This window comes from Aulostomus chinensis, chromosome 24 (assembly GCF_037954235.1).
Source record: "Aulostomus chinensis isolate RoL2024-O1b breed Wild chromosome 24, RoL_Achi_v1.0, whole genome shotgun sequence".
NCBI lineage: Eukaryota > Metazoa > Chordata > Actinopteri > Syngnathiformes > Aulostomidae > Aulostomus > Aulostomus chinensis.
In genome coordinates this window covers 892,765-918,255 of record NC_141343.1, presented here as the reverse complement: position 1 = coordinate 918,255, position 25,491 = coordinate 892,765, and the positions used below count along the sequence as shown (strand labels likewise).

General features: G+C 41.4%; 1 protein-coding gene across 1 annotated transcript in view; it reads left to right on the top strand.

The window, feature by feature from the left end:
* The window catches only part of zanl (zonadhesin, like), an 81,861-nt gene that overhangs the window by 20,662 nt on the left and 35,708 nt on the right, over positions 1-25,491 (top strand). Inside the window, exons 37-82 of the mRNA XM_086198225.1 lie at positions 1,420-1,664; positions 1,857-2,005; positions 2,585-2,713; positions 2,908-3,046; positions 3,207-3,348; positions 4,335-4,531; positions 4,786-4,924; positions 5,672-5,725; positions 5,845-6,038; positions 6,170-6,311; positions 6,559-6,803; positions 6,996-7,144; positions 7,671-7,799; positions 7,995-8,133; positions 8,294-8,435; positions 9,317-9,513; positions 9,768-9,906; positions 10,655-10,708; positions 10,828-11,021; positions 11,153-11,294; positions 11,542-11,786; positions 11,979-12,127; positions 12,654-12,782; positions 12,978-13,116; positions 13,277-13,418; positions 15,127-15,323; positions 15,578-15,716; positions 16,464-16,517; positions 16,637-16,830; positions 16,962-17,103; positions 17,351-17,595; positions 17,788-17,936; positions 18,463-18,591; positions 18,814-18,952; positions 19,110-19,251; positions 19,957-20,153; positions 20,415-20,553; positions 21,288-21,356; positions 22,148-22,201; positions 22,315-22,508; positions 22,640-22,781; positions 23,014-23,258; positions 23,425-23,573; positions 23,844-23,972; positions 24,185-24,323; positions 25,164-25,305. Of these exons, the coding sequence (XP_086054351.1) occupies positions 1,420-1,664; positions 1,857-2,005; positions 2,585-2,713; positions 2,908-3,046; positions 3,207-3,348; positions 4,335-4,531; positions 4,786-4,924; positions 5,672-5,725; positions 5,845-6,038; positions 6,170-6,311; positions 6,559-6,803; positions 6,996-7,144; positions 7,671-7,799; positions 7,995-8,133; positions 8,294-8,435; positions 9,317-9,513; positions 9,768-9,906; positions 10,655-10,708; positions 10,828-11,021; positions 11,153-11,294; positions 11,542-11,786; positions 11,979-12,127; positions 12,654-12,782; positions 12,978-13,116; positions 13,277-13,418; positions 15,127-15,323; positions 15,578-15,716; positions 16,464-16,517; positions 16,637-16,830; positions 16,962-17,103; positions 17,351-17,595; positions 17,788-17,936; positions 18,463-18,591; positions 18,814-18,952; positions 19,110-19,251; positions 19,957-20,153; positions 20,415-20,553; positions 21,288-21,356; positions 22,148-22,201; positions 22,315-22,508; positions 22,640-22,781; positions 23,014-23,258; positions 23,425-23,573; positions 23,844-23,972; positions 24,185-24,323; positions 25,164-25,305 (6,993 nt within the window). The remainder of the gene's footprint in view (positions 1-1,419; positions 1,665-1,856; positions 2,006-2,584; positions 2,714-2,907; positions 3,047-3,206; positions 3,349-4,334; positions 4,532-4,785; positions 4,925-5,671; positions 5,726-5,844; positions 6,039-6,169; positions 6,312-6,558; positions 6,804-6,995; positions 7,145-7,670; positions 7,800-7,994; positions 8,134-8,293; positions 8,436-9,316; positions 9,514-9,767; positions 9,907-10,654; positions 10,709-10,827; positions 11,022-11,152; positions 11,295-11,541; positions 11,787-11,978; positions 12,128-12,653; positions 12,783-12,977; positions 13,117-13,276; positions 13,419-15,126; positions 15,324-15,577; positions 15,717-16,463; positions 16,518-16,636; positions 16,831-16,961; positions 17,104-17,350; positions 17,596-17,787; positions 17,937-18,462; positions 18,592-18,813; positions 18,953-19,109; positions 19,252-19,956; positions 20,154-20,414; positions 20,554-21,287; positions 21,357-22,147; positions 22,202-22,314; positions 22,509-22,639; positions 22,782-23,013; positions 23,259-23,424; positions 23,574-23,843; positions 23,973-24,184; positions 24,324-25,163; positions 25,306-25,491) is intronic.

The window sequence follows — 25,491 nt, the reverse complement described above, 5'->3', positions numbered from 1 at the left end:
AGTTTAGCTATTTTTAGATGTAAGAATAACGCTAGAATTTAGAGACGATATTAATGAAAGCAGATGAAGGCGAAATTATCAGCATCAGCAATTGCAAACAGGTTGTCCAATGTGTTCTGCCTCTTTTTCTCGAAAGAATTTTGCCCCATGGCTTTAGTTTCTGCAATTATATGTAAATAACAGTTTATGGAGATAAAATTGTAATAAAGGGAAGGAAAGAAAGGCAGGCAGAAAATACTGGTCACCTAAAGTTGTCCTCAGGCAAGGTAAATTCTGGTATTGCATACTTTTATAAACCACAAGCACATTTATCAACCAAAGTAAGGATATTAAGAGAATATTGTACAGCATATACTTTATACAGCAACAAAGTCCAAACAGGTTTGGGTCATGGATGTGGCCAAAAAACATTGAACTTCTTGACTGAGAGTTTCACAACTAAAGCTCAAGCCACAGTAATATACCGAACCTAGCAAGACCCCAATTGTAGCGTATAAACATCAATAACCTTTTTGTATGAATTTAGTGTTCACAAGCTGTGTTGAAACATTGCCCTGATTTACACCATATTTGTCAATTTCAGTACCAACTACACCAAAACCAACAACTCCCAGACCAACTACACCCAAACCACCAAGTATGACACTTTATTTTCTAACCTAATGCAATAACTGTCTCCGATTTTTGTTGACCCAAAATGAATAGTGCCCTATTTTTTATCAACTCATTCATTGTGTTGTTGCTGTACAGATCCATGCCCTCCAAATGCAGACTATATAGAATGTGGTCCAGCTTGTATTCCCACTTGTATGGAACCTTCCACCAACTGTACGGGCTCCTGTATCAGCGGCTGCTTCTGCAAACCAGGATTTGTCTTCAAGGGACGACGTTGTGTGCCACTGGAGAAATGTGGTTGCCTGGATGACCAGAACAACTATTATGAGGTCAGACATCATAGTTGGAAATTGCAATGTCCATGAGTTCCTGTCAGGAATAAAGATACAGGACAGTAAATGTCAAGTGACAGTCATCACATACGGTGCACTCTGCAGCTCCTGAACTTGTTTCCTTTCAGCCAGGAGAGATCGTTTTTGGAGATGGCTGCTCAAAGCTGTGTCGCTGTGCAGGAAACTACACTTTGCAATGTGTGGATAACTCCTGCGACCCAACTGAAGAGTGTCGTGAGGTTAATGGTGTTTCAGGCTGCTATCCTAAAGGTAAACTTTCAAGGAATTGGTGTAGACTCAAATTATTACATGATGTAATGATTCCTCTCTACCTGTGTTGTATTTTAGGATTCACTATTCATTTATCTGCTGTATTCACCAAACCTTGGTATTTGTCAGGGCATCATATTACTTTTGTTACAGCTTGAACAATTATGAACATATAGTAATAGAAGATGCGTTTTATTTTTAGGTACATCCTCATGCATAGCATCTGGTGATCCCCACTACACAACGTTTGACAAACGCAAGTACAACTTCATGGGAAACTGCAGTTATTTGATGTCCGGGCCATGCAACGACACATCTCTGCCATACTTTGAGGTCCACGCTGACAATGAAAATCGCCATAACAGGCCCACCATCTCCTATGTGAAGGCTGTACATGTGTATGTACACCAGGTGAAGATCTCCATCCTCAAAGGTGGCACTGTGCAGGTAAGAAACTAGTTAAGGCACCAAAACATTGGCTTTTCCAGATGGGCCATTCATAAATCCTTTGTAACTTGTCAATTACTCTTGCCATGATAACCTGAACACATGGTATGCGATACTCTCTTGTACAAACTGACTATTTCCATTTCCTCAGTTTTGTTCATGATATGACTCTCACCTGCTTTCCTTGCACAGTTGAATGGAACCAATGTGAACCTTCCAGTGTCTCCAGCCCCTGGCGTGTCTGTGTTCAAATCAGGAAAGCACTACACAGTGTCCATGAACTTTGGTGTGACTGTTCGCTACGATGGAAACCATTTCATGGACATCAAAGTGATCAAAGAGTGAGTGAAATTTGAACAGAGGTTGTCAATGGAAGCTGTGTTTTCACATTAGGACTGTCACTTTTTGAAAATCTTTCACCAATTTGCCAACATTTTACTGCAACATGACTGAATATGATTTTTACAGGAATTTCTATTGCAAAGTAAACGTGAATAATCTTCCGAAATCTTTATAATCTGCGTAGTTGTAGGTTTCATTTCAATTTTGTGTAATAAGTGACATGTCCCGCTCAATTAACGTCTTACCCCAACATGACAAGATGTTAATATGTTTTCATGGTGTGAAATAGTGGAGAATTGTGTACCACCACTCAGTAGCTCGTAGCTTTGTGTTGACACTAAAACTGTAACTTTTTCAAAGGCTGTTGCCCCATGTTTCTTTGAATGTTGAGGAAATAGTGATATCCTTAGCTCATGTACTTTCCACCACAACAAGAGAGAATATTATTTGAATGGAAACACTGGTTTGAAGTAACATACACAATAAGTTACAGATGTGTTTCTGTGGTGCCAAATGGTGGAGAATTTTGTATCTTCACTCTGTAGCACTCATTACCTCAAACCTCTTGTAATCTGCAGCTATAAGAGCAAACTGTGTGGTCTGTGTGGAGATTATGATGGAGATACCAAAGATGACTTCCGCAAACCAGATGGGTCATTGACCAACAGTGCTGATGAGTTTGGAAACAGCTGGAACACTGATCCAGAGTGAGTACTGAAAGATGTGCCCCCACAACACACACATTTACATGACATGGAGAGAAGCATACAGTCATATCTTACTGGACCACTAAAATAAAGGAACTTGTCATTTCTTCTATACAGTAATGAAACATTTTTCAAGCTAGGTACAATCCTACAACACATAAAGCGCGCCTCCAAATGACTTTTTGTTTTCACAGGTGTAATAAGAAACCCAACACCACCATTCCTGGATGTGAGGAAGGAGAGCAGGACCTTTATGAGAGCTCTGGTTATTGTGGCATCCTGCTGGACAAGACAGGTCCCTTTGCTGTTTGTCACCGGAAAGTCAACCCCAACGTAGGTCACAACACACATTTATACAGCACGCACTTCTATAAATATATACATTCTACAATGTCAACTTTGACTCGCTTAGAAGCCGAAATGTAAAGAATTCCTAGTTGAAGATGTACAGACAGAATTACTGTTACTGATCATGTAACCTGTGTGTCTTCAGAATTACTTCAGGGATTGTCTCTTTGACCTGTGTGAGCTGGATGGAGCCAGGCCCATTCTGTGTGAAGCCATTGAAGCCTACGTCAATGAGTGCCAGGACCGTGGAGTCAACATCGGACCATGGAGGAATGAAACCTTCTGTCGTGAGTTTTGGGTGAATGAAAGCATGGAGAAATGAGGGGATGAGATGGAACTCAAGAGGGAGGTACTCAAAGGTTCATTCGGCTTTGATTTGTTCAGGTCTCATAATTATTAAGCATTTCTGAGTTGGAAATCACGACACACTGTGGAGACAGCCATCAAATACATTTCCTCTTCAATGAATATGTTCTTAACACAGGGTGTCCTGTGCCTCAAGATGTTTAGGAGAGAACCAGAGGAATCCTAGAATGCTAGAAGTATCATTAGCAGTTCTTCTGAAATGTTTGATGAAACCAGGCACTGATCCTGGCATTTGTTGAAAGCACTTTTGAGCAACAGAACTTTCTGGGACTGAAGTATTTTTCTTGAAATACTAAAGGTTCCTCTGGTCCATTGTTTTCTAAAATTAAACCGTGGTCTAAAGACGTGTCAGAATAAGGCATATTTTTTCTGCTGAAGTGTAATTCTAAACTTTCTCATTGTGGGTCTCAGTTTCTCATGATCAGTTGATGCCGTCTTTAGCAAACTCCTGGTAAAACCCGTTCGCTTATAGGCTTGTTATTGATGATGTACCTGTTGAGAAACAACAATAAACAAATCCATTCTGCAGGCTGTCCCTAATATGGCAGTTACATAAAGAAAAACGATCACAAATTTTGAATTAAAATGACCCAACTGTTTGGTTCAGAGAAACAGAAGAAAGTACTTCCTCCCGAAGTAAGACTTTTTGGTGGGTAAGAAAATGTCCCCGGAAGTAAATGAACACCCTGGTTCCTATAATAGAAATGACATTACCGTATTTTCCGCACTATAAGGCGCATCGGATTATAAGGCGCACTGTCGGTTTTTTAGAAAATTCAAGGTTTTTGGGTGCGCCTTATAGTGCGGAAAATACGGTAGTTCTCCAAACATTCAAAGTTCTTGCGTAATGTTCTGATGGCTTAAAAGGGATGTGAATCACCAACTTCAACCTCCATTCCTCCCCTAGCTTTGAGCTGCCCCCCAAACAGCCACTATGAGCCCTGTGCGAACCCCTGTCAGGAGACGTGTTCTGGGAACCCTCCCTCCTGTGGTGGGCCGTGCTCTGAAGGCTGTGTGTGCGACCCCGGATACGTCCTGAGCGCTGGGAAATGTGTTCAGCGGAGTTCATGTGGCTGCCAACATATTAATGGCCAATACTATGAGGTACAGTGAAGTGAATTAGACAAGGCAACAGGAAAGAATGTGTGTTTGTTGTTTCTGGTCAAATGCTAGGGGTGCTTTCCCTACTTGGACTGTCAAAAGCACTTTGAAAACCAGCAACTGTGCCCACCACATTACTCAACTGGATTGTCAGATTCGTTGAGCTGTCGATCCTATTTGCTGTGTTGACATTCATTCGCTCTATATAATTTGAATTGTTTTTTTGAACAAATGTGTATTTTGTTTCGTTTCCTTAGCCTGAAGAGGAGTTTTATTTGGAGGACTGTCAGCTGAGGTGCAGGTGTGATGCACCCTTTATCACCTGCAGGGCCTCTGAATGCCCCCCAACGCAGGAGTGTAAAGTTCAGGATGGAGAGCTGGGCTGCTATCCTGTTGGTAAGTTCTTACCCATATTGCAACAAGCCAAGTGGTAATCAGTCTAACCTATGAATATCCTCTGGGTAAAACAGGAAAAGGTTTCAGACATTCCAATTTGAGCAGAAGGTATCTGAGCCAAAACCTCCTCTTGATTTTGCCAATTAACGTTTAGGGTCCAATTAGCAAACCGAGATGCAAGAATGATGTTGAGGTTGGTTGGTAACATTAATGAATGCAGATAAACTCACCAGTAAAATCCTCATCAGTGATTACAGGTGTGTTTTCTGATGCATTCTGCCCCTTCTTCTCCCAGAAATCTTGTCCCATGCATACAGTTTCTGTATTTGTGTGAAAATATCAGGAAGGGACAGACACAAAGGCAGATGGATCAAATTGAGACAAGTGGGAATGAGAGATGTCCTTGGCAAGATCCATTAAAGGCCAAGTGACCCAAAATGTTTTTTGTGACTGCACAAGTGCATTGATCCACATAACTAAAGGTGGACTTGTTATTCCGTACCATATGGAAATAGCAAAAAGTCCTTACAGGTTGGGGTGGTGGGTGTGACCAAAAAATGTTGGATTTGTTGATCGGGTGTCTCACAACTTCAAACCGAGACATAATGTTATCCTGAACCCAGCCAGACCTCAACTGTAGATTTGAAACACTGTGAATTAGTAGGATATATGTTATTGAGTGACTTTGATGATCACAATCTGTGTTTACAACATTGCGACATAAGACACTTATCCTGTCAATTCCAGTACCAACTACACCGAAACCAACAACTCCCAGACCAACTACACCCAAACCGCCAAGTATGTTATCTTAACAACTTAGTAACTATCTTCTTCAATAACTGTCTCATGTTTTTATTTTTTCGTGTTTACAGCTCTTTATTTCTCATGAACCCATTCATTGTGTTGTTGCTGTACAGATCCATGCCCTCCAAATGCAGACTATATAGAATGTGGTCCAGCTTGTATTCCCACTTGTATGGAACCTTCCACCAACTGTACCGGCTCCTGTATCAGCGGCTGCTTCTGCAAACCAGGATTTGTCTTCAAGGGACGACGTTGTGTGCCACTGGAGAAATGTGGTTGCCTGGATGACCAGAACAACTATTATGAGGTCAGACATCATAGTTGGAAATTGCAATGTCCATGAGTTCCTGTCAGGTATAAAGATACAGGATAGTAAATGTCAAGTGACAGTCATCACATACGGTGCACTCTGCAGCTCCTGAACTTGTTTCCTTTCAGCCAGGAGAGATCGTTTTTGGAGATGGCTGCTCAAAGCTGTGTCGCTGTGCAGGAAACTACACTTTGCAATGTGTGGATAACTCCTGTGACCCAACTGAAGAGTGTCGTGAGGTTAATGGTGTTTCAGGCTGCTATCCTAAAGGTAACCTTTCAAGGCATTGTGCAGAATTCAATATGTGAGACTAAAACCTATGTAGTGCATATAACAAGTCATCTATGTTGCCCCAAAGACAAAAGAAAGTGATTGTTCGCGAAATGTGCGCAACACTTAAGTTTGCAATATTCATTTGATTCCTTTTTTCAGGCAGGTTCGTCAGGGCTAGTACTAATGTTACAGCTTGAACAACTGTAAATTTATAGGTGTCATTGTAAATATGCTTTATTTTTAGGTACATCCTCATGCATAGCATCTGGTGATCCCCACTACACAACGTTTGACAAACGCAAGTACAACTTCATGGGAAACTGCAGTTATTTGATGTCCGGGCCATGCAACGACACATCTCTGCCATACTTTGAGGTCCACGCTGACAATGAAAATCGCCATAACAGGCCCACCATCTCCTATGTGAAGGCTGTACATGTGTATGTACACCAGGTGAAGATCTCCATCCTCAAAGGTGGCACTGTGCAGGTAAGAAACTAGTTAAGGCACCAAAACATTGGCTTTTCCAGATGGGCCATTCATAAATCCTTTGTAACTTGTCAATTACTCTTGCCATGATAACCTGAACACATGGTATGCGATACTCTCTTGTACAAACTGACTATTTCCATTTCCTCAGTTTTGTTCATGATATGACTCTCACCTGCTTTCCTTGCACAGTTGAATGGAACCAATGTGAACCTTCCAGTGTCTCCAGCCCCTGGCGTGTCTGTGTTCAAATCAGGAAAGCACTACACAGTGTCCATGAACTTTGGTGTGACTGTTCGCTACGATGGAAACCATTTCATGGACATCAAAGTGATCAAAGAGTGAGTGAAATTTGAACAGAGGTTGTCCATGGAAGCTGTGTATTCACATTAAGGCCATGTCTTGCTTTTTATGATTCGGGCATGCTGAGGCTCAGTATTCTGTCAATAGGCTGTCAAAGAATGATCCTAGAGAGGTTGCACCCTCTGTGCTGTTTACTTGTTTGGCTGTGGCGTAGAACCTGAAATACTTCTTCAAGCTTCTTGTCAGACTATTTGGTTCCATGGTGTTCACTTAGGACATTTCTGCTCATGATTAACCTGTATTGTCATGGCAAAACAACATTCAATGATATTTGTCTATGGAAGCTGTGTGTTCACAAGAAGACTGTCACTTTTTGGAAATGTGTCACCCCACAAGTGACAGCCTTCATTCACATACATACAACCCCAAAATGATTGAATATTATTTTACATTATATAGTCATTTATTATTTTTGTATTAAAGTTTTTAGGTGATTTGAAATGGTGGAGACTGTGTAGCTACTCTCTGTAGCACTCATTGCCTCAAACCTCTTGTAATCTGCAGCTATAAGAGCAAACTGTGTGGTCTGTGTGGAGATTATGATGGAGATACCAAAGATGACTTCCGCAAACCAGATGGGTCATTGACCAACAGTGCTGATGAGTTTGGAAACAGCTGGAACACTGATCCAGAGTGAGTACTGAAAGATGTGCCCCCACAACACACACATTTACATGAAATGGTGAGAAGCATACAGTCATATCTTACTGGACCACTAAAATAAAGGAACGTGTCCTTTCTTCTACACAGTAATGAAACATTTTTTCAAGCTAGGTACAATCCTACAACACATAAAGCGCTCCTCCAACTGACTTTTTGTTTTCACAGGTGTAATAAGAAACCCAACACCACCATTCCTGGATGTGAGGAAGGAGAGCAGGACCTTTATGAGAGCTCTGGTTATTGTGGCATCCTGCTGGACAAGACAGGTCCCTTTGCTGTTTGTCACCGGAAAGTCAACCCCAACGTAGGTCACAACACACATTTATACAGCACGCACTTCTATAAATATATACATTCTACAATGTCAACTTTGACTCGCTTAGAAGCCGAAATGTAAAGAATTCCTGGTTGAAGATGTACAGACAGAATTACTGTTACTGATCATGTAACCTGTGTGTCTTCAGAATTACTTCAGGGATTGTCTCTTTGACCTGTGTGAGCTGGATGGAGCCAGGCCCATTCTGTGTGAAGCCATTGAAGCCTACGTCAATGAGTGCCAGGACCGTGGGGTCAACATCGGACCATGGAGGAATGAAACCTTCTGTCGTGAGTTTTGGGTGAATGAAAGCATGGAGAAATGAGGGGATGAGATGGAACTCAAGAGGGAGGTACTCAAAGGTTCATTCGGCTTTGATTTGTTCAGGTCTCATAATTATTAAGCATTTCTGAGTTGGAAATCACGACACACTGTGGAGACAGCCATCAAATACATTTCCTCTTCAATGAATATGTTCTTAACACAGGGTGTCCTGTGCCTCAAGATGTTTAGGAGAGAACCAGAGGAATCCTAGAATGCCAGAAGTATCATTAGCAGTTCTTCTGAAATGTTTGATGAAACCAGGCACTGATCCTGGCATTTGTTGAAAGCACTTTTGAGCAACAGAACTTTCTGGGACTGAAGTATTTTTCTTGAAATACTAAAGGTTCCTCTGGTCCATTGTTTTCTAAAATTAAACCGTGGTCTAAAGACGTGTAAGAATAAGGCATATTTTTTCTGCTGAAGTGTAATTCTAAACTTTCTCATTGTGGGTCTCAGTTTCTCATGATCAGTTGATGCCGTCTTTAGCAAACTCCTGGTAAAACCCGTTCGGTAATAGGCTTGTTATTGATGATGTACCTGTTGAGAAACAACAATAAACAAATCCATTCCGCAGGCTGTCCCTAATATGGCAGTTACATAAAGAAAAACTATCACAAATTTTGAATTAAAATGACCCAACTGTTTGGTTCAGAGAAACGGAAGAAAGTACTTCCTCCCTAAGTAAGACTTTTTGGTGGGTAAGAAAATGTCCCCGGAAGTAAATGAACACCCTGGTTCCTATAATAGAAATGACAGTAGTTCTCCAAACATTCAAAGTTCTTGCGTAATGTTCCGATGGCTTAAAAGGGATGTGAATCACCAACTTCAACCTCCATTCCTCCCCTAGCTTTGAGCTGCCCCCCAAACAGCCACTATGAGCCCTGTGCGAACCCCTGTCAGGAGACGTGTTCTGGGAACCCTCCCTCCTGTGGTGGGCCGTGCTCTGAAGGCTGTGTGTGCGACCCCGGATACGTCCTGAGCGCTGGGAAATGTGTCCAGCGGAGTTCATGTGGCTGCCAATACATCAATGGCCAATACTATGAGGTACAATGAAGTGAATTAGACAAGGCAACAGGAAAGAATGTGTGTTTGTTGTTTCTGGTCAAATGCTAGGGGTGCTTTCCCTACTTGGACTGTCAAAAGCACTTTGAAAACCAGCAACTGTGCCCACCACATTACTCAACTGGATTGTCAGATTCGTTGAGCTGTCGATCCTATTTGCTGTGTTGACATTCATTCGCTCTATATAATTTGAATTGTTTTTTTGAACAAATGTGTACTTTGTTTCGTTTCCTTAGCCTGAAGAGGAGTTTTATTTGGAGGACTGTCAGCTGAGGTGCAGGTGTGATGCACCCTTTATCACCTGCAGGGCCTCTGAATGCCCCCCAACGCAGGAGTGTAAAGTTCAGGATGGAGAGCTGGGCTGCTATCCTGTTGGTAAGTTCTTACCCATATTGCAACAAGCCAAGTGGTAATCAGTCTAACCTATGAATATCCTCTGGGTAAAACAGGAAAAGGTTTCAGACATTCCAATTTGAGCAGAAGATATCTGAGCCAAAACCTCCTCTTGATTTTGCCGATTAACGTTTAGGGTCCAATTAGCAAACCGAGATGCAAGAATGATGTTGAGGTTGGTTGGTAACATTAATGAATGCAGATAAACTCACCAGTAAAATCCTCATCAGTGATTACAGGTGTGTTTTCTGATGCATTCTGCCCCTTCTTCTCCCAGAAATCTTGTCCCATGCATACAGTTTCTGTATTTGTGTGAAAATATCAGGAAGGGACAGACACAAAGGCAGATGGATCAAATTGAGACAAGTGGGAATGAGAGATGTCCTTGGCAAGATCCATTAAAGGCCAAGTGACCCAAAAATGTTTTTTGTGACTGCACAAGTGCATTGATCCACATAACTAAAGGTGGACTTGTTATTCCGTACCATATGGAAATAGCAAAAAGTCCTTACAGGTTGGGGTGGTGGGTGTGACCAAAAAATGTTGGATTTGTTGATCGGGTGTCTCACAACTTCAAACCGAGACATAATGTTATCCTGAACCCAGCCAGACCTCAACTGTAGATTTGAAACACTGTGAATTAGTAGGATATATGTTATTGAGTGACTTTGATGATCACAATCTGTGTTTACAACATTGCGACATAAGACACTTATCCTGTCAATTCCAGTACCAACTACACCGAAACCAACAACTCCCAGACCAACTACACCCAAACCGCCAAGTATGTTATCTTAACAACTTAGTAACTATCTTCGTCAATAACTGTCTCATGTTTTTATGTTTTCGTGTTTACAGCTCTCTATTTCTCATGAACCCATTCATTGTGTTGTTGCTGTACAGATCCATGCCCTCCAAATGCAGACTATATAGAATGTGGTCCAGCTTGTATTCCCACTTGTATGGAACCTTCCACCAACTGTACGGGCTCCTGTATCAGCGGCTGCTTCTGCAAACCAGGATTTGTCTTCAAGGGACGACGTTGTGTGCCACTGGAGAAATGTGGTTGCCTGGATGACCAGAACAACTATTATGAGGTCAGACATCATAGTTGGAAATTGCAATGTCCATGAGTTCCTGTCAGGTATAAAGATACAGGATAGTAAATGTCAAGTGACAGTCATCACATACGGTGCACTCTGCAGCTCCTGAACTTGTTTCCTTTCAGCCAGGAGAGATCGTTTTTGGAGATGGCTGCTCAAAGCTGTGTCGCTGTGCAGGAAACTACACTTTGCAATGTGTGGATAACTCCTGTGACCCAACTGAAGAGTGTCGTGAGGTTAATGGTGTTTCAGGCTGCTATCCTAAAGGTAACCTTTCAAGGCATTGTGCAGAATTCAATATGTGAGACTAAAACCTATGTAGTGCATATAACAAGTCATCTATGTTGCCCCAAAGACAAAAGAAAGTGATTGTTCGCGAAATGTGCGCAACACTTAAGTTTGCAATATTCATTTGATTCCTTTTTTCAGGCAGGTTTGTCAGGGCTAGTACTAATGTTACAGCTTGAACAACTGTAAATTTATAGGTGTCATTGTAAATATGCTTTATTTTTAGGTACATCCTCATGCATAGCATCTGGTGATCCCCACTACACAACGTTTGACAAACGCAAGTACAACTTCATGGGAAACTGCAGTTATTTGATGTCCGGGCCATGCAACGACACATCTCTGCCATACTTTGAGGTCCACGCTGACAATGAAAATCGCCATAACAGGCCCACCATCTCCTATGTGAAGGCTGTACATGTGTATGTACACCAGGTGAAGATCTCCATCCTCAAAGGTGGCACTGTGCAGGTAAGAAACTAGTTAAAGCACCAAAACATTGGCTTTTCCAGATGGGCCATTCATAAATCCTTTGTAACTTGTCAATTACTCTTGCCATGATAACCTGAACACATGGTATGCGATACTCTCTTGTACAAACTGACTATTTCCATTTCCTCAGTTTTGTTCATGATATGACTCTCACCTGCTTTCCTTGCACAGTTGAATGGAACCAATGTGAACCTTCCAGTGTCTCCAGCCCCTGGCGTGTCTGTGTTCAAATCAGGAAAGCACTACACAGTGTCCATGAACTTTGGTGTGACTGTTCGCTACGATGGAAACCATTTCATGGACATCAAAGTGATCAAAGAGTGAGTGAAATTGGAACAGAGGTTGTCCATGGAAGCTGTGTATTCACATTAAGGCCATGTCTTGCTTTTTATGATTCGGGCATGCTGAGGCTCAGTATTCTGTCAATAGGCTGTCAAAGAATGATCCTAGAGAGGTTGCACCCTCTGTGCTGTTTACTTGTTTGGCTGTGGCGTAGAACCTGAAATACTTCTTCAAGCTTCTTGTCAGACTATTTGGTTCCATGGTGTTCACTTAGGACATTTCTGCTCATGATTAACCTGTATTGTCATGGCAAAACAACATTCTATGAGATTTGTCTATGGAAGCTGTGTGTTCACAAGAAGACTGTCACTTTTTGGAAATGTGTCACCCCACAAGTGACAGCCTTCATTCACATACATACAACCCCAAAATGATTGAATATTATTTTACATTATATAGTCGTTTATTATTTTTGTATTAAAGTTTTTAGGTGATTTGAAATGGTGGAGACTGTGTAGCTACTCTCTGTAGCACTCATTGCCTCAAACCTCTTGTAATCTGCAGCTATAAGAGCAAACTGTGTGGTCTGTGTGGAGATTATGATGGAGATACCAAAGATGACTTCCGCAAACCAGATGGGTCATTGACCAACAGTGCTGATGAGTTTGGAAACAGCTGGAACACTGATCCAGAGTGAGTACTGAAAGATGTGCCCCCACAACACACACATTTACATGAAATGGTGAGAAGCATACAGTCATATCTTACTGGACCCCTAAAATAAAGGAACGTGTCCTTTCTTCTACACAGTAATGAAACATTTTTTCAAGCTAGGTACAATCCTACAACACATAAAGCGCTCCTCCAACTGACTTTTTGTTTTCACAGGTGTAATAAGAAACCCAACACCACCATTCCTGGATGTGAGGAAGGAGAGCAGGACCTTTATGAGAGCTCTGGTTATTGTGGCATCCTGCTGGACAAGACAGGTCCCTTTGCTGTTTGTCACCGGAAAGTCAACCCCAACGTAGGTCACAACACACATTTATACAGCACGCACTTCTATAAATATATACATTCTACAATGTCAACTTTGACTCGCTTAGAAGCCGAAATGTAAAGAATTCCTAGTTGAAGATGTACAGACAGAATTACTGTTACTGATCATGTAACCTGTGTGTCTTCAGAATTACTTCAGGGATTGTCTCTTTGACCTGTGTGAGCTGGATGGGGCCAGGCCCATTCTGTGTGAAGCCATTGAAGCCTACGTCAATGAGTGCCAGGACCGTGGAGTCAACATCGGACCATGGAGGAATGAAACCTTCTGTCGTGAGTTTTGGGTGAATGAAAGCATGGAGAAATGAGGGGATGAGATGGAACTCAAGAGGGAGGTACTCAAAGGTTCATTCGGCTTTGATTTGTTCAGGTCTCATAATTATTAAGCATTTCTGAGTTGGAAATCACGACACACTGTGGAGACAGCCATCAAATACATTTCCTCTTCAATGAATATGTTCTTAACACAGGGTGTCCTGTGCCTCAAGATGTTTAGGAGAGAACCAGAGGAATCCTAGAATGCCAGAAGTATCATTAGCAGTTCTTCTGAAATGTTTGATGAAACCAGGCACTGATCCTGGCATTTGTTGAAAGCACTTTTGAGCAACAGAACTTTCTGGGACTGAAGTATTTTTCTTGAAATACTAAAGGTTCCTCTGGTCCATTGTTTTCTAAAATTAAACCGTGGTCTAAAGACGTGTCAGAATAAGGCATATTTTTCTGCTGAAGTGTAATTCTAAACTTTCTCATTGTGGGTCTCAGTTTCTCATGATCAGTTGATGCCGTCTTTAGCAAACTCCTGGTAAAACCCGTTCGGTAATAGGCTTGTTATTGATGATGTACCTATTGAGAAACAACAATAAACAAATCCAGTCCGCAGGCCGTCCTTAATATGGCAGTTACATAAAGAAAAACTATCACAAATTTTGAATTAAAATGACCCAACTGTTTGGTTCAGAGAAACAGAAGAAAGTACTTCCTCCCGAAGTAAGACTTTTTGGTGGGTAAGAAAATGTCCCCGGAAGTAAATGAACACCCTGGTTCCTATAATAGAAATGACAATACCGTATTTTCCGCACTATAAAGCGCATCGGATTATAAGGCACACCCTCAATGAATGGCCTATTTTAAAACTTTTTTCATATATAGGGCGCACCGCATTATAAGGCGCAAAGAATCTAAACGACTGAAGTGGCTGGGGTTGTGTTATGCATCCACTAGATTGAGCTGCGCTAAAGGGAACGTCAACAAAACAGTCAGATAAGTCAGTCTGTCAAACTTTATTCGTAGAATACAAACCAACGTTCTGACAACTCCGTTCACTCCCAAAACAAGATAGTGCATTCACAAACGGGGAGGGGAACTTTTCCCTGATTCAGTAAACACGTAAAAGAAACAGTCAGTAAATCAAACGCTAGTGCAATCACAATATAGTAACTCTCGAAATAGTGCAAATAACAATATCTAAATAACTCAACGTTGTCCAAACGTTAATGTCCATATTCACAATATCTCCCAAGCCTCGTTCAGTTGTAAACACGTGAAAGAAACACGTAAAGCTCACTCTTTCAGTTCATTCCTCATCCACGAATCCATCGAATTCTTCCTCTTCAGTGTCCGAGTTGAACAGTTGGGCGAGTAGGGCATCCAACGTGCCCGGTTTTGTCTCGTCAAAGTCGTCATTATCCGAGTCAGTGTTGCCGTTGTTGTCTGGCAGTTCAGTGACGATACCATTTTTACCGCCGTTACTTCGGCGACGCCCCCTGACTACGGTAGCCATAATGAACCAATATTGATCCACACATAAGGCGCATCGGATTATAAGGCGCACTGTCGGTTTTTGAGAAAATTCAAGGTTTTTGGGTGCGCCTTATAGTGCGGAAAATACGGTGGTTCTCCAAACATTCAAAGTTCTTGCGTAATGTTCCGATGGCTTAAAAGGGATGTGAATCACCAACTTCAACCTCCATTCCTCCCCTAGCTTTGAGCTGCCCCCCAAACAGCCACTATGAGCCCTGTGCGAACCCCTGTCAGGAGACGTGTTCTGGGAACCCTCCCTCCTGTGGTGGGCCGTGCTCTGAAGGCTGTGTGTGCGACCCCGGATACGTCCTGAGCGCTGGGAAATGTGTCCAGCGGAGTTCATGTGGCTGCCAATACATCAATGGCCAATACTATGAGGTACAATGAAGTGAATTAGACAAGGCAACAGGAAAGAATGTGTGTTTGTTGTTTCTGGTCAAATGCTAGGGGTGCTTTCCCTACTTGGACTGTCAAAAGCACTTTGAAAACCAGCAACTGTGCCCACCACATTACTCAACTGGATTGTCAGATTCGTTGAGCTGTCGATCCTATTTGCTGTGTTGACATTCATTCGCTCTATATAATTTGAATTGTTTTTTTGAACAAATGTGTATTTTGTTTCGTTTCCTTAGCCTGAAGAGGAGTTTTATTTGGAGGACTGTCAGCTGAGGTGCAGGTGTGATGCACCCTTTATCACCTGCAGGGCCTCTGAATGCCCCCCAACGCAGGAGTGTAAAGTTCAGGATGGAGAGCTGGGCTGCTATCCTGTTGGTAAGTTCTTACCCATATTGCAACAAGCCAAGTGGTAATCAGTCTAACCTATGAATATCCTCTGGGTAAAACAGGAAAAGGTTTCAGACATTCCAATTTGAGCAGAAGATATCTGAGCCAAAACCTCCTCTTGATTTTGCCGTTTAACGTTTAGGGTCCAATTAGCAAACCGAGATGCAAGAATGATGTTGAGGTTGGTTGGTAACATTAATGAATGCAGATAAACTCACCAGTAAAATCCTCATCAGTGATTACAGGTGTGTTTTCTGATGCATTCTGCCCCTTCTTCTCCCAGAAATCTTGTCCCATGCATACAGTTTCTGTATTTGTGTGAAAATATCAGGAAGGGACAGAAACAAAGGCAGATGGATCAAATTGAGACAAGTGGGAATGAGAGATGTCCTTGGCAAGATCCATTAAAGGCCAAGTGACCCAAAAAAAATTTTGTGATTGCACAAGTGCATTGATCCACAAAACTAAAGGTGGACTTGTTATTCCGTACCATATGGAAATAGCAAAAAGTCCTTACAGGTTGGGGTGGTGGGTGTGACCAAAAAATGTTGGATTTGTTGATCGGGTGTCTCACAACTTCAAACCGAGACATAATGTTATCCTGAACCCAGCCAGACCTCAACTGTAGATTTGAAACACTGTGAATTAGTAGGATATATGTTATTGAGTGACTTTGATGATCACAATCTGTGTTTACAACATTGCGACATAAGACACTTATCCTGTCAATTCCAGTACCAACTACACCGAAACCAACAACTCCCAGACCAACTACACCCAAACCGCCAAGTATGTTATCTTAACAACTTAGTAACTATCTTCTTCAATAACTGTCTCATGTTTTTATTTTTTCGTGTTTACAGCTCTCTATTTCTCATGAACCCATTCATTGTGTTGTTGCTGTACAGATCCATGCCCTCCAAATGCAGACTATATAGAATGTGGTCCAGCTTGTATTCCCACTTGTATGGAACCTTCCACCAACTGTACGGGCTCCTGTATCAGCGGCTGCTTCTGCAAACCAGGATTTGTCTTCAAGGGACGACGTTGTGTGCCACTGGAGAAATGTGGTTGCCTGGATGACCAGAACAATTATTATGAGGTCAGACATCATAGTTGGAAATTACAATGTCCATGAGTTCCTGTCAGGTATAAAGATACAGGATAGTAAATGTCAAGTGACAGTCATCACATACGGTGCACTCTGCAGCTCCTGAACTTGTTTCCTTTCAGCCAGGAGAGATCGTTTTTGGAGATGGCTGCTCAAAGCTGTGTCGCTGTGCAGGAAACTACACTTTGCAATGTGTGGATAACTCCTGTGACCCAACTGAAGAGTGTCGTGAGGTTAATGGTGTTTCAGGCTGCTATCCTAAAGGTAACCTTTCAAGGCATTGTGCAGAATTCAATATGTGAGACTAAAACCTATGTAGTGCATATAACAAGTCATCTATGTTGCCCCAAAGACAAAAGAAAGTGATTGTTCGCGAAATGTGCGCAACACTTAAGTTTGCAATATTCATTTGATTCCTTTTTTCAGCAAGGTTTGTCAGGGCTACTACTAATGTTACAGCTTGAACAACTGTAAATTTATAGTTGTCATTGTAAATATGCTTTATTTTTAGGTACATCCTCATGCATAGCATCTGGTGATCCCCACTACACAACGTTTGACAAACGCAAGTACAACTTCATGGGAAACTGCAGTTATTTGATGTCCGGGCCATGCAACGACACATCTCTGCCATACTTTGAGGTCCACGCTGACAATGAAAATCGCCATAACAGGCCCACCATCTCCTATGTGAAGGCTGTACATGTGTATGTACACCAGGTGAAGATCTCCATCCTCAAAGGTGGCACTGTGCAGGTAAGAAACTAGTTAAGGCACCAAAACATTGGCTTTTCCAGATGGGCCATTCATAAATCCTTTGTAACTTGTCAGTTACTCTTGCCATGATAACCTGAATACATGGTATGCGATACTCTCTTGTACAAACTGACTATTTCCATTTCCTCAGTTTTGTTCATGATATGACTCTCACCTGCTTTCCTTGCACAGTTGAATGGAACCAATGTGAACCTTCCAGTGTCTCCAGCCCCTGGCGTGTCTGTGTTCAAATCAGGAAAGCACTACACAGTGTCCATGAACTTTGGTGTGACTGTTCGCTACGATGGAAACCATTTCATGGACATCAAAGTGATCAAAGAGTGAGTGAAATTGGAACAGAGGTTGTCCATGGAAGCTGTGTATTCACATTAAGGCCATGTCTTGCTTTTTATGATTCGGGCATGCTGAGGCTCAGTATTCTGTCAATAGGCTGTCAAAGAATGATCCTAGAGAGGTTGCACCCTCTGTGCTGTTTACTTGTTTGGCTGTGGCGTAGAACCTGAAATACTTCTTCAAGCTTCTTGTCAGACTATTTGGTTCCATGGTGTTCACTTAGGACATTTCTGCTCATGATTAACCTGTATTGTCATGGCAAAACAACATTCTATGAGATTTGTCTATGGAAGCTGTGTGTTCACAAGAAGACTGTCACTTTTTGGAAATGTGTCACCCCACAAGTGACAGCCTTCATTCACATACATACAACCCCAAAATGATTGAATATTATTTTACATTATATAGTCGTTTATTATTTTTGTATTAAAGTTTTTAGGTGATTTGAAATGGTGGAGACTGTGTAGCTACTCTCTGTAGCACTCATTGCCTCAAACCTCTTGTAATCTGCAGCTATAAGAGCAAACTGTGTGGTCTGTGTGGAGATTATGATGGAGATACCAAAGATGACTTCCGCAAACCAGATGGGTCATTGACCAACAGTGCTGATGAGTTTGGAAACAGCTGGAACACTGATCCAGAGTGAGTACTGAAAAGGCTTTCCCCTATAACCTACACATTTACGTGACATGGATTGTAGCACATATTCTTGTTCTTCATATTCTTTACTGTAACACTCTCTTAAAAAGTAAAATGAGATAAAAAGTGTCAGTTCATTCATACTGTAATATGGTAACATTTTCAAGCTAGGTACAATCCTACAACACATAAAGCGCTCCTCCAACTGACTTTTTGTTTTCACAGGTGTAATAAGAAACCCAACACCACCATTCCTGGATGTGAGGAAGGAGAGCAGGACCTTTATGAGAGCTCTGGTTATTGTGGCATCCTGCTGGACAAGACAGGTCCCTTTGCTGTTTGTCACCGGAAAGTCAATCCCAACGTAGGTCACAGCAAAAACATATACAGTGCACATCAAAATATTAATGGATAATATAGTTGGCTTTTACTCAGCCAAGAAACCTAAATTCAAAGAATTTCTGGTTAAAAATTTGGACACAGATTAGCTGTCACTGATTATATAACATATGTGTCTTCAGAATTACTTCAGGGATTGTCTCTTTGACCTGTGTGAGCTGGATGGAGCTAGGCCCATTCTGTGTGAAGCCATTGAAGCCTACGTCAATGAGTGCCAGGACCGTGGAGTCAACATCGGACCATGGAGGAATGAAACCTTCTGTCGTAAGTGTTGGGTGAATAAGTAAATAAACTGAAAGAAAGCATTCGTGCCACCCTGCTCAATCTGCTGGGCCCATTTCTGGTTTGATTGTTCTGTCAGGTTGATGTGGGGACAGGGCAGGAATGAGATGAAAAATGTATTAAAGTAAAAGACTTGAACTGAACTAAAAAACACAAACTCACAAAACTAGAGACAGTGAGGAATCACTGGCTGCATGGAATGGCAAATGATTCCAAAGTATTGAACAGAGATTTACAACAGGAAAAGCTGAAAAAAACAAAAAACATCAGCACTGGAAATTATCTGGTTCTTTAGAAGTTTTGTCTTTCTCTTACCAAAAGTGCAATGTAACTGGAGATGTACAGATCCATGTCAGGCAAGGGTGTCATTTATGATATGCTGTAGTTTTATTTAGATCAAAGCAGATTGTTCCAGTGTTACAATTTATCCTTCTAATGTCCTGTATATCAAGCACCTCTGGTACCAGTAATATAGAAAAAGAAGTAGCATCACTTTTTCACAGTTTAATCATCAGCTTGGTACCAAAATTCTGGTTGTTGTGGCATCCCTCCTCAGAACTAAATGTAGACCCTGGTTCTGCTGTGGAAACAAAGGTCGTTCCTGAAAAGGTTCCAAGTTCACGGGGCAAGTCCCAGTGGTAGACAATGAACTTAAATCACCAACTTCAACCTCCATTCCTCCCCTAGCTTTGAGCTGCCCCCCAAACAGCCACTATGAGCCCTGTGCGAACCCCTGTCAGGAGACGTGTTCTGGGAACCCTCCCTCCTGTGGTGGGCCATGCTCTGAAGGCTGTGTGTGCGATCCCGGATACGTCCTGAGTGCTGGGAAATGTGTCCAGCGGAGTTCATGTGGCTGCCAACACATCAATGGCCAATACTATGAGGTAGAGTGAATTCCTACATGCCAAGATTTGTTCTTTTTCTTCATATGCTGTCAGCTCTAAATATACACTTGGACTATGAAAATCACCTCCAAGACTAATTGTCGTGCCCACTGCATTACTCAGTTGATTTTTTAGATGTGTTGAACAGTAGATCTAATTTGCTCTGCCTATTTTCACTCTCTCACAATTTGAATTCATGCAGTTTTCAAAAAATACATGAAGTTTTCCTCTAATACATATGTGTATTTGTTTATCCCTCAGCCTGGAGAGGAGTTTTATGTGGAGGACTGTCAGCTGAGGTGCAGGTGTGATGCACCCTTTGTCACCTGCAGGGCCTCTGAATGCCCACCATTACATGAATGTAAAGTCCAGGAGGGAGAGCTGGGCTGCTACCCTGTTGGTAAGATCCTATCCAGATCAATAGTACCCACGTGGTTATCAATTCCTCCTATGAATATCATCCGGGGGCAACAGCCAAAGCTTCTGGGATTGAAGTGTAACCATTGCCCGGTAAATATCTGGGCTCTTCTTTTTTACGGTTAAAGATTACAGTGCAATTAGCAACTGGAGATGCAAGTATGAAATTGGAGTTAAAAGACAATGTAAATTAATGCAGATTACCGAGAAAGCATTGTCATCATCAATGCTAACATGTGGGTTTTCCAATGTATACAGTGTATTTTGTATTTCTGTCTATGGTCAGTGTCTATTGTTTCTTCATTTATGTGCAAACATCTTTTTTTAATCAAGGGGCAGACAGAAACAAATGGGAGCTGAAAATGTGTGTGGATGAAGTCCATGAACAGCCCAGTTGAAAAATAAAAATTCTGGAATTGTTTGTTTTTTCTGTTTTTCAACCAGAGGAAAACTCTTAATGTAATGTTGTGCAGTATATAATGTTTATAGCAACAAAGTCCTCATCGGTTAGGGCAGTGGATTGGGCCAAAAAACACAGGACTTGTTGATTGGGTGTTTCACAACTTCAACCTAATTTTTAATGTTGTCCTGAACCCAGCCAGACCCCAAACTGTCACTGTGAAAGAAAAAAAAATATTATTTTTCCAGAGTGAATTTGGTTTTCACAAACTATGATGTGCACATTGCAACATTTGACACCTAATCTGTCAATTCCAGCACAAACTACACCAAAACCAGCAACTCCCAGACCAACTACTCCAAGACCATCTACACCCCAGCCACCAAGTAGGTTATCTTATTCAAAACATAGTTCAATATCTATTTCATAACTTACTTGTCTGGAAATTTATAGCCCATCATTTTTGATCAACTCATTCTTTATATTGTTGCTGTATAGAACCATCCCCACCAGATGCAGAGTATATAGAATGTGGCAGTTGCAATCTGGTTCAACTACTTAAAGTTTACAGTTAATTTAGCAATTTGAAATCAAACAATGTCGTTGGACTTAAGAGATGATATTTATTAATGCAGATAAAAGAAAAATCATCATCAGCAATAGCAGACAGGTTGTCCAATGTGTTCTGCCTATTTTTTTCTCAAGAATCATTCCCCATTCCTTTGGTTTCTCCATTCATATGCATATTTCAGTTTATGGAGATGAGCTTGTAATGAAGGGACGGACAGAAAGACGGACAGAAACAAATGGTTACTTAGGGTTGTCCTCAGACAAGGTCAATGAATAGCTAAATTGCCAAAATAAACCTTTGGCATTGGACACTTATAAACCACAAACACATTCATCAACCAAAGTAAGGATATTAAGAGAATATTGTACAGCATATACTTTATATAGCAACAAAGTCCAAACAGGTTTGGGTCATGGATGTGGCCAAAAAAACGCTGAACTTCTTGACTGAGAATTTCACAACTAAAGCTCAAGCCACAGTAATATACCGAACCTAGCAAGACCCCAATTGTAGCGTTTTAACATCAATAAACTTTTTGTGTGAAGTTAGTGTTCAAAAGCTGTGCTGAAACATTGCCCTGATTTACACCATATTTGTCAATTTCAGTACCAACTACAGCAATACCAACAACTCCCAGACCAACTACACCCAAACCACCAAGTATGACACTTTATTTTCTAACCTAATGCAATAACTGTCTCCTATTTTTGTTGACCCAAAATGAATAGTGCCCTGTTTTTTATCAACTCATTCATTGTGTTGTTGCTGTACAGATCCATGCCCTCCAAATGCAGACTATATAGAATGTGGTCCAGCTTGTATTCCCACTTGTATGGAACCTTCCACCAACTGTACCGGCTCCTGTATCAGCGGCTGCTTCTGCAAACCAGGATTTGTCTTCAAGGGACGACGTTGTGTGCCACTGGAGAAATGTGGTTGCCTGGATGACCAGAACAACTATTATGAGGTCAGACATCATAGTTGGAAATTGCAATGTCCATGAGTTCCTGTCAGGTATAAAGATACAGGATAGTAAATGTCAAGTGACAGTCATCACATACGGTGCACTCTGCAGCTCCTGAACTTGTTTCCTTTCAGCCAGGAGAGATCGTTTTTGGAGATGGCTGCTCAAAGCTGTGTCGCTGTGCAGGAAACTACACTTTGCAATGTGTGGATAACTCCTGTGACCCAACTGAAGAGTGTCGTGAGGTTAATGGTGTTTCAGGCTGCTATCCTAAAGGTAACTTTTCAGGGAATTGGTGCAGAAACCAATCCATGAGATTCAAAACGACTTTGTATAACAAGTCATCCACGTTACCCCAAATACAAAATAATACATTTATTCTCTAATTCTGTGCTACGTTTTAGTATTTACTTTTAATTTATCTGCTGTATTCAACAGTTCTTCAGGCTTTTTGTGTTAGAGCATGAACAATGTAAAACTACAACTATATGAAAATTTGTTTTTTTAGGTACATCCTCATGCATAGCAACTAATGATCCCCACTACACAACGTTTGACAAACAAAAATACAGCTTCATGGGAAACTGCAGTTATTTGATGTCCGGGCCATGCAACGACACATCTCTGCCATACTTTGAGGTCCACGCTGACAATGAAAATCGCTATAACACGCCCACCATCTCCTATGTGAAGGCTGTACATGTGTATGTACACCAGGTGAAGATCTCCATCCTCAAAGGTGGCACTGTGCAGGTAAGAAATTAAAAGAGAACCAAATCTATGACTTAGTTAAATTTGACATTATGAAATCCTTTCTGACTTTTCAATTACTATTGCAACTTTGATTTTGCATGCAATATTTTTTTGACTTTCCTCACTTCACTCATTATGTTATTACTCACCTGCCTTCCTTGCATAGTTGAATGGGACCAATGTGAACCTTCCAGTGTCTCCAGCCCCTGGCGTGTCTGTGTTCAAATCAGGAAAGCACTACACAGTGTCCATGAACTTTGGTGTGACTGTTCGCTACGATGGAAACCATTTCATGGACATCAAAGTGATCAAAGAGTGAGTGAAATTGGAACAGAGGTTGTCTGTAGAAGCTGTGTATTCACATTAGGACTGTTGCTTTGTCAAAGTCTATTAACCTATGATTGAACTCTGAGCAAGATTCACATGCATTCTTACCCCAACATGATACGGAATGTTATTTTTAATTGAAATTCTGGTTCAAAGGAGACATAAATAGTCTGCGCACTTGACATTTGCCAATATGTTGGAGGATTAAGATGCTACTCGCAGTAGCACTCATTGCCTCAAACTTCTTGTAATCTGCAGCTATAAGAGCAAACTGTGTGGTCTGTGTGGAGATTATAATGGAGATGCCAAAGATGACTTCCGCAAACCAGATGGGTCATTGACCAACAGTGCTGATGAGTTTGGACACAGCTGGAACACTGATCCAGAGTGAGTACTACTGTTAAAGTTTTGCCCCCACAACACACCTGGTATGGATTGAAACATACATTCATGCATTATGGTACCACTCTCAACATAATAAGATAAAGAAAAGGATCATTTCACTCAAATGACAAGGACATGTGATAAGACATAATTTTTCAACAGGCCAAACCTACCATGCATGAACAGCTCCTCTAGCTGACCATCTGTTTCCACAGGTGTAATAAGAAACCCAACACCACCATTCCTGGATGTGAGGAAGGAGAGCAGGACCTTTATGAGAGCTCTGGTTATTGTGGCATCCTGCTGGACAAGACAGGTCCCTTTGCTGTTTGTCACCGGAAAGTCAACCCCAACGTAGGTCACAACACATACAGTATTCAGTACTTTACAATACAATAAGATATGATAAGATACAATGTACTTTATTGTCTCTCTTGGGGAAATTTGTCTTGGACTCAGAAGCTGCAACATAAATGCCAACAACAGCAAACATGAAAGAACACAATAAAACAACAAGCATTTCACCACATCCACCATCAGAACAGAATTACACAGCCATATTACAAGTATCCTATGGACATACATGTTAGTCAAAATGATAACTCCACGTTTACTTCAGGTAACTTTATTTGTCAAATGCCATGTTCGACAGCGTAGCAACAACTGCCAGCCAAAAAAAACATTCTTCGCTTGAACCCCCAAAAACATGCATTTCAAGAGCCGTAGTGCCCCCTAGCGGAACGGCATGTTAACATGTGTATACAACAAAAGAGGAACAATACATATTGTGCTCATACTCATATAAACTGTAAAAGCACATGCTGAAAGCCACTAAAATAGATAAAAATGATTGCACACCTAAAAACACATTAAAAACTACTAAAATAATTATTGCACACTGTAAAACCACATGGTAAAAAGCACTGAAATAAAAATTGCACTGTTGCACGATCTACAAACTCAAACTCCATCTCTTTGATGGAGAAAGGGATAAATTAGTTTTTAAAGCGGTTCAGTTTGCAGTTGGGGCCTCTGTATCGTCTACCAGATGGCAACAGTTCATACTCTGTAAATATACATATATGATACATAGTTGGCTTTGACTTGCTTAAGAAGCCTAAATGTTAAGAAATTCTATTTGAACATTTGGAGACAGATTTATTGTAACTGATGATATAACATATTTGCATTCAGAATTACTTCAGGGATTGTCTCTTTGACCTGTGTGAGCTGGATGGCGCCAGGCCCATTCTGTGTGAAGCCATTGAAGCCTATGTCAATGAGTGCCAGGACCGTGGAGTCAACATTGGGCCGTGGAGGAATGAAACCTTCTGCCGTAAGTAGTGCTGGGTGTATGAAAGCATGGAGAAATGAGGGAATGAGATGGAACATACACATGGGCTGCTCATTGGTTAATTGGGGCTCAGATTTGATCTGTGAAATTGTGAAGAGGCTATGAAACATGACCCTTCCAAGAATGTGTTTCTAGACACTGGACGTCCTATCCCTGACAATATTTAGG